This window comes from Mugil cephalus, chromosome 18 (genome assembly GCF_022458985.1).
Source record: "Mugil cephalus isolate CIBA_MC_2020 chromosome 18, CIBA_Mcephalus_1.1, whole genome shotgun sequence".
Classification (NCBI taxonomy): Eukaryota; Metazoa; Chordata; class Actinopteri; order Mugiliformes; family Mugilidae; genus Mugil; species Mugil cephalus.
The window spans coordinates 4,984,833-5,002,558 of record NC_061787.1 but is presented as its reverse complement, the minus strand read 5'-3'; the positions used below and the strand labels follow the sequence as shown (position 1 = coordinate 5,002,558).

General features: G+C 42.1%; 2 protein-coding genes across 4 annotated transcripts in view; both read right to left on the bottom strand.

The window, feature by feature from the left end:
• Positions 1-1,494: 1,494 nt before the first annotated feature.
• On the bottom strand, positions 1,495-6,986 carry cd226 (CD226 molecule). Of its 3 annotated transcripts, none has more exons than XM_047612113.1 (6): positions 6,828-6,986; positions 5,974-6,294; positions 5,490-5,867; positions 5,153-5,255; positions 4,488-4,542; positions 1,495-2,627 (listed from the first exon to the last, which is right to left on the bottom strand). In XM_047612113.1, exons 1-6 carry the CDS (start codon positions 6,889-6,891, stop codon positions 2,493-2,495), a joined length of 1,056 nt encoding a protein of 351 aa, XP_047468069.1. In that variant the 5' UTR covers positions 6,892-6,986; the 3' UTR covers positions 1,495-2,492. The 3 variants fall into 3 exon arrangements, with proteins under 3 accessions (XP_047468069.1, XP_047468070.1, XP_047468071.1); XM_047612114.1 differs by having other exon boundaries at positions 1,495-1,748; XM_047612115.1 differs by having other exon boundaries at positions 1,495-1,745.
• A 3,112-nt stretch (positions 6,987-10,098) lies between these two features.
• rttn (rotatin) overlaps positions 10,099-17,726 on the bottom strand; it is a 43,782-nt gene continuing 36,154 nt past the window's right edge. The window contains exons 43-49 of the mRNA XM_047568790.1: positions 17,434-17,511; positions 16,834-16,960; positions 13,574-13,767; positions 13,073-13,337; positions 10,574-10,677; positions 10,323-10,392; positions 10,099-10,237 (exon numbers count right to left, since the gene is read on the bottom strand). Of these exons, the coding sequence (XP_047424746.1) occupies positions 10,164-10,237; positions 10,323-10,392; positions 10,574-10,677; positions 13,073-13,337; positions 13,574-13,767; positions 16,834-16,960; positions 17,434-17,511 (912 nt within the window). The 3' untranslated portion in view covers positions 10,099-10,163. The remainder of the gene's footprint in view (positions 10,238-10,322; positions 10,393-10,573; positions 10,678-13,072; positions 13,338-13,573; positions 13,768-16,833; positions 16,961-17,433; positions 17,512-17,726) is intronic.

Below are 17,726 nucleotides of genomic sequence, written 5' to 3'. Positions count from 1 at the left end.
AACAAAGACGAGTGGACCTGTTCTGAAATTAGGCAGCCACCACTATGACCTGGATAACTGGTAATGTGCCAGACTTATTTTGGTCCAGCAAAGTAACCTCCTTTCTATGTGAATGCTTCACAATGACGGATGGATTACAGAAGTTAAGAAGGTCCTCTTTAAAACCAGACAAGGTCATTTTTACTCCCCAGTGTTTAGTTGGCACCATCTCTTCCATCTGGAGCCACACAATTCTACCGTATATACCAGCGAGCAGCACATGGTATTACCTTGCACCACAGCTGGTGCACATTAGCTATTTTACAGGGTTCTTGCACAATTTCAAAAGTAAAATTTGTTTAATACCTCAACAAAAGTAATTTAATTGGAACTGGGGAACATGGCAGCAAAGTATGTCCTTGTTGGATTTAAATGAATTGTGCCGCTGCCTTTTCGGTGTCTGGTGGAGAAATGAATCTTGTCATATCCGACTGAGAAGTGGCATCTGACTCTGAGCTTGTTAACGTCAGGTCGTGCTGCAAACATTGCAGGGATTAGCCTGGCCCCGCTATGGCTAGCTGCTGCCACGTACTCACGTACGCGTTCAACCGGAGTCAATCACCTCCCAAATAAATCCTCTTCCATCCACTTGTGGTTGAATTTACACTTCCCCATCTTTGAATATTAAACCACTCACCTCCACGGCCGTGAAACGGACTCTCATTTACTAATGTAAATTAATCAAACAAATACCAAATACACACTATTAGATGTTTGACGGTTGGCCATTGTGCTTTCCCATCGACATTAAGAGCACCTGCTAAAAATTTAACACCTACAGCAAAATTATGTTAAATTCAAGACAATTTAAATTACCCAGATTTTAATTTAAGACATTTTAAGACTTTTTAAGAACCTGTGGGACCCTGTTTTAGATGGATTGTGCTAATTAGACTAGGATTGTAGTCAAAAAAATCTCCAAAACCCAGAGACGGGGTAAATTTGGTCACTGGATAGAGGATTCATGGGCCAACTCCAAATCAAATTTATGGTCAATTTAAGACCTTAATTACCCAAATTTTAATTTTCAAGACTTTTTATAAACCGCGGGAACCCTGTTTTAGGTGGACCGTGCCAACTAAGGACTGTAGTCAAAAAAATCTCCCAAACCCAGAGACAGGGTAAATGTGGTCACTGGGGAAAGGAGCTATTGGGCCAACTCTCAATCAGTGACCAAGGTATTTAAAATTTTGACTTTTTTTTAAAAGGAGTGGGTTTAATAGGAGTCTCGAGAACCTCTTGGTGACATTACTTAATTCAGCTTGAGTAGCTTGGTTACACATTTCCTTGTAATGCAGAGCTAACCGACTGTTGGGAAATGTCAGAATTTAATAGCCAACTCAAAAAACCCACAAAATACCATTTGGCCCGAAATTGTCTGGTTTCCTCGAAATCCTTTTCATTCAGCTTCCTCTAATCACACCCCACCCACACCACAGGAAACTCAACAAGGTAGAGGCTATGACACTGTGTTTTATTTGTCGTTAACAACCACACAGATCAGTTTCAGCATCACAAGCGTCATGGCAGTCAACTGTACAATTCTTCCGGCAGGAACAGCGGGATGAGGAAAAAGAAGCTTGTGTGACTCCAAACTACATTGTCCCTTTTTTTTTTTACGTTGCACATTTCTACCATGTCCACATTTGCCTTGTTTCCTAGCGGAATAGCCCGCATATCCATTACTGCCTCTGCCAGTGCCTCCACTTCTATGGAGATAAATGAATTAGATTACACAAACAGCACATAGCTCCGTGGCACCATTAACCTTAAATATCGATTCACAGGAGGAAGCGGAATAAATACAACTTGGAAAACTTTTCATAAAAATCATTTTCTTTTTTTTTACATCTCATAAAGGAAAAAAAAAACAAAAACAAACATTCATTAATAAACAGCACACCGACAGACTGACAGGGTAAGGAGGTATAAATGAAAGCACAGATTAGCTAATTAGAGTTTAGCTTTGATACTAACTAGAATGCAACCATCCTAGACAGAAAGCCCGCGGGGTAAAGCAACGGTCTCAAGTGATGGTACGGTGCTGAGTGACTGCTTTTCTTTTCTGTTAGATGATTAGACAGCATTGTCGAGCTCTGAATGGAAACCAGGAGGGATGAAAGTAAAAAAGGGGGGCAATTACACGGGCTTTTGTCAGGCGTTTTACTCGGGGGTTAGAGGAGTGAAAGGCATGATTATGCAGGCTTTTGTCTGCTCTTCAGCGTGGCGGCTAATGTCAAATATTGTTTTGCCCGAAAACAAATATTTCCTCAACAGTAATTATGCATTACATTTAATTAGTGGCAGTAGAAACCGGACCCAAACAAACCCTGAGATGAGCACCAGTGACTCATTTCATAGCACGGCTCATGTAGTCTCTAATTAAAAAAGAAAATTCAAATAAATAAGTGCAATCTGCCACTGCGCAGACGATACGAGGTACCGTGTTTAAATCATTTATCTCGAGGCAGACGTCTAGCGGTGGGTGGTCTAATGGTCTGTACGTTGGCATAGACCGGACAGGTTTTTATCTTCCTGGACTTCTTGGACATCCTGGGACACATGGGCATGTTCTCATAGAAGTTAGGCTGTGAGGATGAGGTACATGTTAGTCGTGTTAATGCTGTTAGACAAAGATAAACATTGGCAAGCGAATTTGGCAAAGCGTGACAGTGAGGCTAATTCAGAGGGCTGTGAAATAACCTAAAACTACACGATTACATACACAGCTGTAAAAAATAATTTGCTATGAAGAAATCATTATAATGCATTTATTTATCATTAATATTCAAATGATTTCCAGGATTCAGATTGTGAATAGTATTACACATAATATATTTGACACCTATTTTCTACTTCAATCCCAGAGCTGTATATTAGAAAGAGTCTATCCCTCTATGCTGATTGGTTCTGAGCTGGTCACATGTTTCATGGGCGCCATGTTAGATACATCTAACCAATATTCACCCATAGAGAAGTGGCAATAACAGAGAATAAAATTGGATTAAAAGTTAAAATATTCCTCAGTTCAACCCAGGGTCGGAAAAACACGGGAAAAAATCCACAGTTTCCCTCAGTGAAACAAAAACAGAGAAAGATACGAGAGCAGAGGATTAAAAGGAAAATGTCAACTATAATGTGAGGTAAATGTCAATGTCTCTCTTTGACTTTTGTTAAGATTTTATATAGGAAAAATAAAGTCGTACCATCATTAATGTGAACCTTGATCTCAAAAACACCGCTTTACAAATGAATTAAGTTTGAAGTTAGCCTAGCCTTATGCTAATCTTATGCTAGCTAGTTATCTAGACTAAAGGCTTAGAAAAATAGCAGCTAGCGTCATATATACTGTGAAACCCATGTGTTCATGTAATTTATGTCCATGTAGATAGACATATTACACTGACACGTAACTTTTCCTCGGTTACTACTAAGTTATAATGGCTAGCATGCTAATGCTATAATGATAATACTAAATAACAGTAAGACTAGTTTAATTTTCCACTATTTATGAGTATTTATAATGTTTCTGAGTAATTTCAAACTTTAACAGTGATGGATGAACACGGAGTCTGAGGAGAAGGTAAACACAGCTCCATGACTGATGAGGTGATTGGGCTACAAAGCATTTTACAGACTCATTTAAGATATTTAAAGTAAGTAGACGCTGGGATATTTAAGTGAGGACCTTTTACATATTGACAGACGTTGGCGATAACATTTATAGGTCAGTAAATGGTGAAAATAAGACATTTATTTCAACATAGCACATCCGCCCCATAGGGTTACACTGTAGAATCTAACCTCCGATGTAGCAAACATGGCGCCCATGATTTGAGTTGGCCAGACTCTCTCTAATATACGCCTCTGCTCAGCTGGGGGTCCGCGGACCTCTAGTGGTCCGTGACATTATTGCAAGGGGTCCGTGAAAATAAAATATTGTCTAAAAAATATCAAATGACATTTATAGAAATAGGATTATTTAACTCAAATGTGACTGAGACCTTAATCAACCTAAACCCCAGAGGATTTTTTTCTCTGATTACGCCTGTTAAAGTGTAATTTAGTGTATTTTATTAAGAGATGATGGATTATGCATCCATATCAAATTATGATTAATAATGATCCTATTGTGAAACAAGGGAAACTCATGAACTTGTATGTTGAGGTTGGTACTTAAGCAATTTTTTGGTCCAGGACCCCAAAAAGGTTAAAAACCACCAGTCGACTTCACTGTCAGTTACTGTGAAGCAGCATCCGTTAGCCAGCATGCACAGATTACTATGGATCAGGTTACCTGCTGATGGGACGTGACGTACCAAGTGGGATTAATTGTAAAGCGCGACAGCGTTGTAATGAAGCGCATGTCTGATGAGGAGGTAAGGGAGCGCCATAAAAGTGTCCAGGGTAAAGACAAGAGTGGATAAAATCAATGACGCAACGCGTACCTGTCTGTGAGACGGGTGCAGTTTGACTCTGTACTCCTCTCTCTTGTTCTTCTTTCTGTGGTGAAGACATCAGACAAAAAAGGCGGTTATCTATCTAGAACTGCTTAACTGTCCCACACAGAAAGGCCCTCAGCAGACCAGAGCCAGATCAGCTGATTGTTCCGGTGCGAACCACTGCGCCAATAACCCCTCCCCGGAAACCACTGATTTTCACCGAACACAGTCTAAGTTGCCATCTTTTGATTTGGTTTGTGGTTTTTAGAAGTGGCAATGTTGAATTTGTCTGATCAAACTGAACTATTTTAATTAGAGATTGACTGATATATCGGGCAGATACGCAGTTGGGTTTGCAGATAGATATATATAATATTATTATATTATATCATGTAAATGGAGGGAGAAAAAGCAGCATCGACCATCAGCCAATGCTGATGTAAAAGAAAACCGGTATCGGCCCTAAAAAATCCATATCAGTCAATTTCTAATTTCAACGGCTTATTCATTTTTGTGAAATCTTGATGAGATATTCATGTTTTTTTTAGCTGCTAAATGCGAAACCACAAACACTATTCACACTATTCTAACTCATCTCGGTTCACAGATGTTAGCGTGAAACCCAAACCAAGGCGCAGCTGGTATTAATGTAAAGTTTGCTGAAATCGTACCTGTGCCTCATTGCCAGTATGATGATGGCAGTGAGAATGGCAAGTCCAGCGGCTCCAACTCCGATGTAAATGTACATCATGTATAAAGACAGGCTGATTCCACCTGGTTGTAAAGAGAAATAAGGAAACGGGGAGCATTCAGTTTTACCCGTGTGATATAACGCAGACACCTACAGCTCTTGTTCACAGCTCAGTCAAAGCAGAACTCCAAAAAAGTGACACAGGAACTTGTGGTAATGGCACTTCTAAGAAGTGACACTGACATCACAAACATTGGCCTGTTATTGGTATTAATTAGGGTTTAGGGTCAGTCACGTACACACTATTGCTTCTGTACCTGATTCACTAACAGTCAGCTGCACAGTGGTGGTCTGCACTCCCACGTCCGTGTTAAAGGTACAGCGGTAGAAACCCCCGTCTTCCTGTGTAACATCGATGAGCTGCAGGCTGACATCCAGGCTGTCTGCACAGCTGACCCTGCCCCTGACGCTGTAGTCCTCGCTCACCAGGCCCCCATCCGCCTTCTTGCACACCCCGATAATACTCCAAGGCTCGTCGCGCAGCATCCTCTCCAGGATGACCTGGTGAACCGTGGCGTTGTGCTGACGGTTGCACGTGACGGTTAGGTTGCTGTTCTCCTCCGCCACCAACTCCGAGTCGGCCACGATCTCCTCCGGGGACGGGGGCTCGGGCTCTTCTTCTGGCGGCGGCTCATCTGTTTAAGCAAATACGGGGAGAAAATAATGCTGCTCGGTTACATTTTCATTTCCAAAAACAGTGCATTAAAGTTTCTTTTTTTTTTTTCCCGCTGTGGCATTTACCTAAATCATCCACTTGAATGTCAGTGGTCCACGGTCCCTGAGGGAAGGTCTGCACAGAGCAGTGATACGTCCCGATATCCTGGTGGGTGACGTTCCTGATGGAAATGCTTCCATCCATTGGCGTGGTCCTCAAGAACTCTACTCTCTCTTTGTAATGGTTAGAAAATGACACTCCAAACTCTGGATGGAAAACGGCCACTGGATTCCTGTCGGGCACTTTGGTCCAGGACACCATGCTGAGGTTCCCTTCCCAGGGGCACAAGCAGCGGAGGATCATCCCCTCCTCTAGTCGAACTACAGCCTCTTTCTGCTGGGTGGCGACTGGACGGAACGATTCGAAATGAGAAAGATTACATCATTCATCGTATTTTAATTATATATATAAGTAACATTTAGGACTAACTGTGTTAGGGAAGCTTCCCCCCTAAATCTCCCCTACTTGAAGACAGCCATTCACAGCTCTGAGGCCGTCCCTTGGGTAATGGTAATTAGGCTAATTTGAGCCAAAACACATCAACACAATGTGATCAAGCTTCCAGACTTTCACAGGCTTTTATATCTGAGCTGAATGACAACTCATTTCAAGATGGGAACAGTATCAGAAGAATGAAGTTTTACAAAATTACAAAAGGACCATCAGCTAAAAAGGATGTTTTCTTTAGTTACTGATTATAACCGAGTACAATCTCATGAAGCTAGATAGAGTAAATAGATTTAGGCAGAATAACTGTGCTCACAATGTCCTGAGACAACAGTAAACTATCACTTTCAACACTGTTGCTGAAAGTGTAGCTGTAGGAAACAAGGTAATTTATGAAAAAAAAAAGAAAATTGAACATAGATCATTTCCATACCTTTAAGAAAAGGGAGAAAGATGAGTACCACAAAGTACCAGTAGTCCTTTTGTACTGCTTCCATCTTGCCCCACCGAGGGAGAATGAAAGCTGCATTGATAGAGGAGTGGAGAGGCACCCGAGCAGCACTTCCTACTTGCTCTCTGGCTACAGAGAGTAACACTTAAGCAACTGGTACACAGTTCCTGGTCTGAACCCACAGCTCACATGTGCTTTACCACCACGGCCGGGCTCATGACTTCTTTACTTGAGACGTGATGATGAGTTTTACAGTGAAGCCTTCTATATATTTACATAAGTAAACTCAAAAACTGAGGTATATCAGAAGTTAATCACCCAAAAACAGTATAAAACCACACTTTCAAGCGAGTCGAGATCTTGAGTTGAGACCAGATACCTGAAGTATGGTACTATGTGTGTAATCAGAACCTGAATTAATAGGTTTTTTAAGTAACACTGATTTATTTTAAGTAACATTGATTTATTGTGTTAACTCTCAGTGAATAAATATATCATACACAGAATGTAAAATTAATATTGGTTGAAGAAATGCGACTGATGATTGTGGCAGTGGGGTAAAAAGAGGAACTGGTCAAGGCCTATGCGCCTTGAGTCAGGCCAGGACGTGTCCAGACACAGTTACTGGAAAAATACTGTCAATGCATTGATCAATTAGTCATGAGTGTAAGACTCTTATTGGATAAAGATGCTGGTGTGATGGTTAGTCATGATAATGTATTAGAGATAGGATGTGTCCTAGAATTAAGAGTATAAAAGATTAAATCCAGAAGTGTATTACGGGAATTTCACCTCGGACACGGAGTGTGCTGCATGTGGACTGAGCCAACTCCCTTGCAGTGCTATCTACCATCTCGCTACGACAGTAACGGACGGGTTTCAGGCGTGGCTGCATTGGTCGTGCAGCTCACTTGACGCCTTTCCTACTCTAAAAGATTTTTGGACAGATTTGGACATTTTCTATACCCCTACTCCACCCATCAAGCTCATAAGTAGTTCTTTTTGACATATTGTTTTCCAACAGCAATGATTATGATTGATTTGACAACAGTTAATTAGTTTTTGATTGATTATTTGACTTTACAGTTACTATTACAACAATTGTCTGGTTGTTTTGGTTACTCATGTGAATTTTGAGCTGTTGCATTGCTACATCTAAACCTGCAAATAAAAATTGACTCTAAAAGTCAGAAGAATTTGGTCGAACGATATTTTCCTCTCCTTCAGACCGGGATCTTTATACCTTTTGGAAATGATAGTCCATCTATGCACAAATCACGCGACAATTTCTCACGTTTAGGTTATTTATTTGGTACAGAGAGAATAGGTATTGATTCAGCGCTGAGACTTCAGTCCACCCACCTTAAGGGAAGAAAAAAACCGAAGCTCTCATCCAAGCAGACACAGTGACCCTGTTCTACCTAGGCTCTGCCCATAGAGAAGGGAGGAGCGCTGCCTCTCATGTGTCACTGAATTTCCATGTGTGGCCGATTGGCTTTATCTGGTTTCCAGTGTGTGAAATATTGGGGTGTGATGTATCCTAGTCTGTGACCAAGCTGCAGCAAAGCAGAAAACATCTCCTTTTATGGTGAGATAACGGAAGTAACATTCTTCCTGATTTTTCCCAGTGTTAAACACAGGCTGAAGGTCTAACTTAACCCCTTAAAACCCAACAGTACAAATAGTCTCATGGCAGTAAAATTATAGGCAACTTTAATGGTAGCTAGCTAGCTAGCTCTATTGGTCACACTGGTCATTGAGTCCACTGAAAACTATTTTATGTCCCTAGGGCTTTCAACCTAGATTCAACATGATTCTGCAGTGGAAATCACAGTGAGTACAGTTTATTACTCACTGCATTAATGAAAGATTTTTAATTTTCATGCAAACAACAATAAATTTGAGGTCAGTCAATGTGGAAAAACCACCCTGAATCAAAAATGTAAAAGTATTTAGAGAAGGTTTGGACGCTACCTCCTCCAGATTAAAGATTTTCAAGGCTACATGTGTCGTGCTCGTTTCAGGGGGACGATGCCAAACAACACTCTGGATGTACGACAACTGTGTAGTGAAAGAGACAAGCCTCCAGTCCAGACCGGCAGCCCAACGGAGACAGCTGGTGCAATATGAAACAAAAAATAAAAAAAAGAATACAACAAAAAGAGACCCCAGAGACTGTCGAGCAGCTCAAGTATTTTCTCAAGCCGCAGGAGGATTACGTTCTGCTTTTAAAACTAAAGGCAAAGGTGACGCAACACAGTGGTAAACATGCCTCCATCCTTTTAGAAACACGATGCAAGAATCAAAATCAGAATGCGGTATGAGCAAAAATGTTTGATTTTTTTCATGCATAATCAGGTGTTCAGAACATTTTCTACTGGCTGAGAGAGGAATTACTGCAGTAGATTGACTAAGGATGGACTATTTTACTGTGATGATGAGTAAATGTAGAATAATCCCAAACTAGTAGTAAAACAGGTTTTCATGGCCCCGTGTTAGCGCTGCCTGCCGATGTAGAAATCCTGGGACATTTACAACTTGGTGATGAAATTAATAATTAAATGTTAACAAGATGAATGAAGAAACTATTACGGTTTCATTTATTTTGATATATGTAATTATATTTAAACTGCTATGTCTGTAATGTCAATGGCAGCGCAACAAGCTACCGGCAAGCTAAAATTGGGGACACTTTGGGGGGACAGCTTTAGCCGGGGGACAGGTCATCCAAAACAAGGACTGTCCCCAGAAATTGGGAATGTCTGGTCACCCCAAAAAAAACAAACAAACAAAAAAATGTCCTGGCTTCATTTTTCGGACCTAAAAGTACCAGTATTTAGTATTAACCTGTATACCACCCAGCACTTCTGTAGGACTGAGTGCTCTCCGTGCAGTTTTTATAATTGTATTTGGTTTTGATTTCATTTTTGTAGAAAATAATGTCTTTTCTTTTCATCAGATTAGTCAGTCTGTCAAACACACACACAATCAAAACTCAAGTATGAAAACCCACTGTGGAAACGAAATCAGTTCTTCACTGCGTGTGGAGGGTTTCTTTCCTGTCAGAGCAGCGTTCTCGCTGTGCGAGAGGGTCTACGCGTGTGAAAAGACACCGTGGTTTTCCGGCAACTACCCAAATGTGACATTTGTACTTGAACGCCGCACCACAATAGCTGTGTTAAAAGCCACAGGTAAAGTCGTGATAAATAACACCGATCTCCTCTGAAATGACATCATCACGCGCAAAGGAAAGGAAGGTGAAATTACTTTAATATCCACATGAAGACACAACACAAAACAACATAAATAATGTTCCGTTTAGCTATTTAACAGCTGGGAAAGGTTTTCGAGGCACTTGAGCAGGTGGGCGTTGGTGGCTTCCTGCTTCTTCTCTGTGGACAAGAGAGTGGAAAATGGTCAGATTGAACACCGGGGGGGACGCTGATGTGCTTTTTTACGCAGGGAACGAAGGCGTACCCTTCTTAGACACGGCGTGCGCCTCCTCAACTCTCAATCGAACAGAGGGACACTTCAAAGCAGTCTTTGCCTTTTAAGAGGAAGTCAGACAAACAGATAAGAAAAGACAAGATAAGCAAGGAGCTGGTCATCTGGACTGTACTGAGAGATTAAAGACACAGAGGATTTTATTTGACATATATCACCATTAAACTAGTCAATAAAAGAAGCACAGCCACTGAAATAAAGGTTTTAAGTGTGTACGTTTGTACCCTTTGGTTGTTATGAAGCAAAGCCCAAAGCGCAGAAGCTCCCATGCAGCGGGTTTCTGTATCTTTGTTTTCCAAGCAGCCGAGCAAAACCTTCATGGCTTTATCTGCAACGAAAACAAACAGATGATAATTTGTTCATCAGTCATTAGAAAAAAAACAAACAAAAAAGAGTAATATATACTTTTTAAAGTCAAAATAACACGAGCAAAATGTGCTTTTTACCACAAAAAGGTAATAGATTACTGTAAAATGTGCACACGAACGTAACAACATGACGATATTTTTCCGTGCACATGAAATTGAAAATGTTTCAACCTCCTCCCGGCTCATATTTTAATCTCAAAGACACTTCGGCAACGTGACTTAACCTTTATACAATAGGGCACCGAGGTTACGCCGCACATTTTTTCTGAGCTGATCAATTGTCTGAAATTTTACAGTATGCACCACATACACAGGAAACATGATCTTTCCACAGGAAACTGTAATGCTTTTCACGCACCTGGTCCACAACTCCCACCTGCAGCTTGCACTGCACGGGGTGGTGGGGGTGGGGGGGTGGGGGGGGCTGGGGTACGCAATCGGCCTCCGAGTCTCAGTGACTTCCTCTGCTTTCTTCTTCTACACGTCTGAGAATCATTAATCTTCACGTATCTGCAGCGTTTGTCCAACGTTTTTTTTCTTTTCTTTTAAGAATAAAAACTGAATTTTGCGGACGCTCTTAGTCATTCTGGAATTTCCGTTTTCTGTTGTGAGGAAAAACGCACCATGATGTGGAATTTTTGGCTTAACGAAATATAAGATTCGATAAATACCCACGAGTAAATGGCTCAAACAAACTAAACTCGTGGAAACAACTGCAATGACGACTGCGACTCACTTCAATAATGTAATGTGAGATTTACAGTAGATAAAAAGAAAAAGGGCTGAAAAACTCGTGGAGTGTAGGCGACGAGATGAATCACTTTCTGCCTCAACATCCAAACCTAAAGCGCTGAGAGTTAATCTGAAGCAAAGGCCGAAAAATACTCTGTGGGAAACTTTTGCTGCACAGATCTTTGCCCTAATTAGTGGTTTACACCACAGACACAGGAAACGCTTTTTCATTTCTCCCATTTCATATCAGTGTCATATCTATCTATTGTGTTTTAATGCTGTTTCTATCCTGAGAACCGTGATCTGAATCCGGATTTTATCTGTTCATCGTATTGTTTTGTACTGACTGTGAAGTGCATCTGTCATCTGTGTTTTATTTATTTATTTATTTATCAGGGACTGCGGATACAAATAGAGGGCATGCGTGTGACATCACAGCAAGCGGGCGTCTCCATGGTTACGCCCACTGAGTGGCAGAGAGTGACAGATGAATGTGGAGATTAGCATTAGCATTGATTTGAATCATAGGCTTTTACTAAGAAACACACTGAATCCAGGCACCGAAACCTGGTGTTGTGGTTCACATTCATTGTCAGGTATTAATATTAATTTATGCTGTATTTGTTTGATGAAGTCAAACCTTAAGTTACTTCTTAAGTTACGTTCTGGAGATAAGTTTGTGGATGGTATTGTTTTGGCGTAGTTAAGGCCGACAGTAACTATTTCAGTTCCAACAATAACTAACAGTATTGTTTGGCTAACGTTAGTTCTCAATAAAGCTCTTAGCGTTAGCAGCTTTTATTTAGCTATATTTAGCTAACTAAAATTAACTAAAACCAACTGAAACTGAGGCTAATCCACTTTTCCAAATAAGGGGGTACTCTAGGACAAAACCATTGGAGCTGTGTTGTGTAAAGTACCAATATAGTGTAGAAGGTATTGAGGGTATAAAGTAACTTAAGGTCTGACTTCATCAAAAAATACAGCATAAATTAATATTACCTGACACTAAATGTGAACCGCAACACCAGGTTTCTCCGAGTTGTTTCTTCTAAAGCAGCGATCCATTAACTTCTCTTTTCTTTGGCAGATATCTGTAAAAAATAAATCTCTGACAACTCTTCACATTTTTTAAAATAAATTTTACAGTTTAGAAGCTATCAAAGCCTATGATTCAAGCTAATGCTGCTAATCTCCATGTTCAACTTTTTCTATTCAGTGGCCGTAACCATGGAGACTTCGCTGGCTGTGACATCACGTGCAGACCCCTCTCCCTCTATAGTATTTCCTGACAATCAAGTGATTTCTGGTCACATGTCAATGTTCATGGTTCATTTGTTATTTGTATTCGTATGGATCATTGTTGAGTCCAATTTTTCTTAATTTTTTTCTGATAATCCACATTTCTCCCAGTTTTTCTGTATTTACTGAAACATTTCACTGTGTTTTAGCCACTCAGTGGGCGTGGCCTCGGTGGGCGTGGCCTCAGGCGACAGTGACGTCAATGCACATCCTCTATAAGCAGCTCTGCTATAATCCGGCATATTTCGATATTGTTGTCCTATACCCAAACAAAACAAATAATAAGCTTATTGAACGTAAGCCCTGCTCCCTTTTTCATACCGCTGGCGATGATGTGCGACTTGTTGGCGGGACAGAAGCAGAGGTTGTGGAGGGTGAGCAGCGCGTGTCGCCGATGTGGAGCCAAGTCTGCCAACAGCTCCAGGACCCCGGTCACTCTGAGGATACTCTGCTGACCGTCCTCCGCCAACGAGAGACCGACCAGCAGCCTCAGCCACAGGCCCGGCAGACTGGCTCCGCCCCCCGCGGGCTTAACCCCGCCCGCTTTGGGCACCGGCACCGACAGGAAGGCCTGAAGAAAATTATTCTGGGAATCACACGGAAAAAAAAAAAAATAGTTTAATAGTTAGCAGAGCGTAGGTGTGAAGGGAGATTTTGCGAGACGGGCTCGTGTCATTTGTAGCCGTGCATTTCTGACACTTTGTTTCTCACTGAGATTATTTTTGACTTGTAAATTAGCTCTTCACAGTGTGTTAAAATTAAAAACTGGTGATTAATATCGGATGGACAAACTGCGTCCAAGTTTAACACACACACACACACCTTCTGCAGGACGCCTCTACAGTCTCGGGACATGGACAGGTTGGCCAAGAGACAGAAGGACAGTTTCTGGATGGGGCTGTTTTCGGCAGAAAGACCTGTGGTCAGCTTCATGACGGAGTGCATCAGGGAGCTGCCCGAGGAGCCTTTAGATCCTGGTACTACACCAGGACCACTGCCACAAAGAGAACTGCATGCTGGGAAAAAAAAAAAGCAAACAAAGAAAAACTGTCAAATTTACCTGTTTGATTAGAATTAGAAACCTTCACATACAAATACGCATTCATACAAGCAGCATAACCCTAAAATATGACAACTATATTTAAACTAATTTAAAGAGAAGCAGATCATGGTAAAATATATCTGAAAACACAAATAGCTTATCAGTCAATCACATGGTTATTCATGTCGAGGTGAGAACTTGCTGAAGGTCAAACCGAGCATCAGAACGGGGAAGAAAGGGGATTTTGATATTTTGGTATTTCAGAAACTGATTATCTACTGGGATTTTCACCGACAACCATCTCTAGGGTTTACGGAGAACGGTCCGAATTGGAGAAAAGATCCCGTGAGTGAAGTGGCGAGACTCACTCCTCACCTCTACCTGTGGCCGGCGGGTACGAGAATGAGCCGTTTACCACGGACTGTAAATAAAGAAGAAAGAACCCAGCGTGTCGTCCCTCACAGGAATCCCGGTCAGAGCTTTGAAGCTCAGCTCCACGAAGCTCGACTCCACCTCACGGCAGAACGTTCAGAAGCTAAAGGCCGACGGTTAGCGACCTGTGGCGCCACCCACCTGTCACTCACAGCCACCGCGCCCTTAACCCTTAGACTTCCGCACTAAGAAATACGATTAATCGCGATTAAATATCATTCATTTTTAATATTCTATATTAATCGCGTGCACTGCAAACGGAGTGTTTTGACAAATCATTTTTAATATGTTCACACAACTGTTGAGATTCATACAACATAAATACTGGAGCTGTATAACGCCACAGCTTAGATATACAAAAAAAGATCAAACGTGTGGTTACAATGCCAGACAAAGGGTTAACAATGCATAACGTAGAGGCCTGAATGAAAGGATGATATCACAATTCAACTCCTCGACGTTTTAACACCTGGCAACCCTCAAGTGGTTATTTAAGGAGCAGCAGCTTTGGTGTGGTTGAGCTGTTACTAAAACACACCATGAGTTTTGTGAGTTGCATTTTGGGCTGCAGATGTAATAATAATTTAGCACTGTAGCATTTAAAAAGATTTAAAAAAAAGATGTGCAAACGCAATATTGCATGCAGTTTAAATTACAAATACCAACAAACAAAGCAAACCATTAACAAAGGGGCTAATTTTCCTTATAATTTGTGTTGTCGATCCAAAACGTCAATCTCAAAAACTGTGAGGCGCTATTCTTCTTGTTGGAACTGTTTGCCTCTTCGTGTTTATCTTAAAGCTAACTAGCTTAGCAGCCAGCGCCACCGCTAGCTGCAAAAATAAAGACTGGGCCGTTGGGCTGCACGGCTGTCTGCACGCTGCACCAAAACACACCTCAGCATGTTCTGACCCAAAGGACGATGAAGACAGAATACATTGTGTTTTTGGTGGTCTTACACTTCAGAACGAGGTCAAGCCTAATTGCCCCCCCACTCAAAAAAACAAGAAGATGAATGCAAAGCTCATTAGCGAGAAAAATCCGAGAGCTTTAAAGCAAAAAAAAAAACATGTTTTTCGTCTTTTAACTGGCTTTTAGATTCATTTGCAGAGAAAGGACTCTCAGTCTGACTGATGATGACAAGCGTGTGAATCTGAGAGGAAGGGATGGGAATCATTTAGCCTTAGGCTACGGCTACTAATTATTCTACTACAAGGCCTTTCAGACGCATTAACATTAATACATATGACAAAAATAAAGAGATGCCAATAAAATATCTGTGGCACGACATCCCCCGCCAGTGTAACTGACATGACTAATTGCCGATTACACACGAAACACAGAGATGAACAAGCTGAAAGCCAGAGACACTGATTGATGTTACATATCGGAGAACATGACAGCTTGTTGGTTATGCTAATCCTAAAAATGGTAACGTACAGCAACGGGCTGATTTTAGCCCGAGGTTATCTCGATACCTGTCGAGGAGCCTGGTGTATCATGAAATTGACTGGGGAGGCCCGTCTGCTCTATAATGGATCCATTTCACCGACGTGAATAAAAAACCGCTGCCTCAAAATCTGATTATTTTGCACCATCTCGCACACAAGTGCAAGGAGACGCTGAAGATTTTTGATTTGCTTGACTTTCGAGTTGTTTTACTGCCACGGCTGACAAAAAAAAAACATCAGCGGGAAAATACGCGTTTTTCGCGCAGATGAAATCAACAATCTGACGAACAAAAGCTCAGGATGACGGAGGAGGTAGACTGGAGATGAAAGATGCAGGAGGAACGTAGCGGTTTCGGGAGATTTAATGATAGCCTGAGGTTGGATGGTGTAATACTAAGCCCGGCTACATGCAGCCTGAACGCAACCTGCTGTTCGGTTAACCTTTAGGGAAACGCTGTGCCCGACTTCACTGATTTCTGGTGCTTCACGGCTCGAGCTTACGGGTTGGGGGTGGGGGGGCGGGAGGTGGAGGGGGAGGGAGATCAGAGCGCGCACACGTACCCACTGAGGAAACCGGTGCCAATCAAGCAGAGATACACACATGCAGAAACGTTGCACACACTGATGAAACTGATTTCAATTGCACAAATACACCAGCCTGACAGATCAAAGGAACCACGGGTTGTTTAGCAAAGTGAAAAATTTCCCCCCCGCTCTTTTCCTCCGCATGAATCCTGCCCCTTTCGCCTTCTTAGAAACACTTATTTTCAACTAATTTCCACACAGACGCTGTCCTACGTTCGCGTGATGAAACACCAATACATATCTCAAAGCACAGACTCTGGCTCTGTCTTTTTTCTCCCCCACGTACGTCTCCCCGCCGGAGTAAAAGCGGTCGCCGTACGTGCGGAGAGGGAGGGAGGCGGCCGCGCGGCCTCGATCCGTGGCTCGTGACACTGCGCTCATTGTGGCCGGAAAAGGAAAGCGGTCAGTGGTCTTATACAGTAAGTCACGATGTCGTTCAGCGGTGACTGGAGCGGACAAAGGGGCTCTTGGTGAGGAGCGTTTGTGTGACTCAGTCAGATTGCTAACCGCAGACAGAGGCGAAGGGCAGGCACGGGCCAGGCACAATCACACACAATCACACACACACACACCTGTTGTGCAGTCGGCTGTGTAGACACACAGAAGCTCCAGCGCCGCCTCCATGGTGGCGTCGTCCAATAGGAGCCACGGCCAGAGAGCGTAGAGCGCCGGTGTGAGGCGGGCATCTGTGGCCGCCACCTACACAGATGAAAAACAAATCACATACACACAACTCGTGCACTTGCAAAGGAAATGAGCCAAAGAAAACAAAACAGACGCGTGCTACAGGATTACAGCTACAGGCTTGGTAATATACCGTAGATATGAGCTGATTTATGCAACAGCACCGACACAGATGGCACTAATCAACATAAAAAAGCTTAAATATTTTCCTAGGAGGGGAGGAGAATAGTGGCACAAAGTAAACGCTGCAGCAGAGCGGAGGCTTCCTGGCTGTTTAGTCCGAGGTAACCACCAGCGAGTGAAAAGGCCACTTAGGAAATGAAATCCAGCTAATATGCTCCATAAGTAATGCCATTACAAGGTTTTAAGAAGCTAAACTTGCTGACATGTAAGCACACATTCACAGAGGCAAAGCTACTGCTGCTCTGAGGTTCCATTAAAAATCAATTAGCAGTGGGGGAAATTAAAAAGCAGGCGGCGAGGCTCACTTTGCATCCGTCGTTACGGTAAAGAGCGCTCCGCAGGATCTCCACGCTCATCTTGACTTCCTTTAAATACGTCTCTTCCTGACAACAAAGGAAAAAAAAAATAAAAATAATAATAATAAAGATCAGCATGTGCAACTGTCCACAAGTAAAAGCGACTTTTACTCACTAAAGCCTGGAAGAGACACACCGTCAAAATATTTATCCCACAACTCACTCATGTCGATGTTGGAAAAACACAGCCAAGAAAAAATGATGAGATTGGAAATTTCCAGCCGTTTTTTTTTCTCGACTCA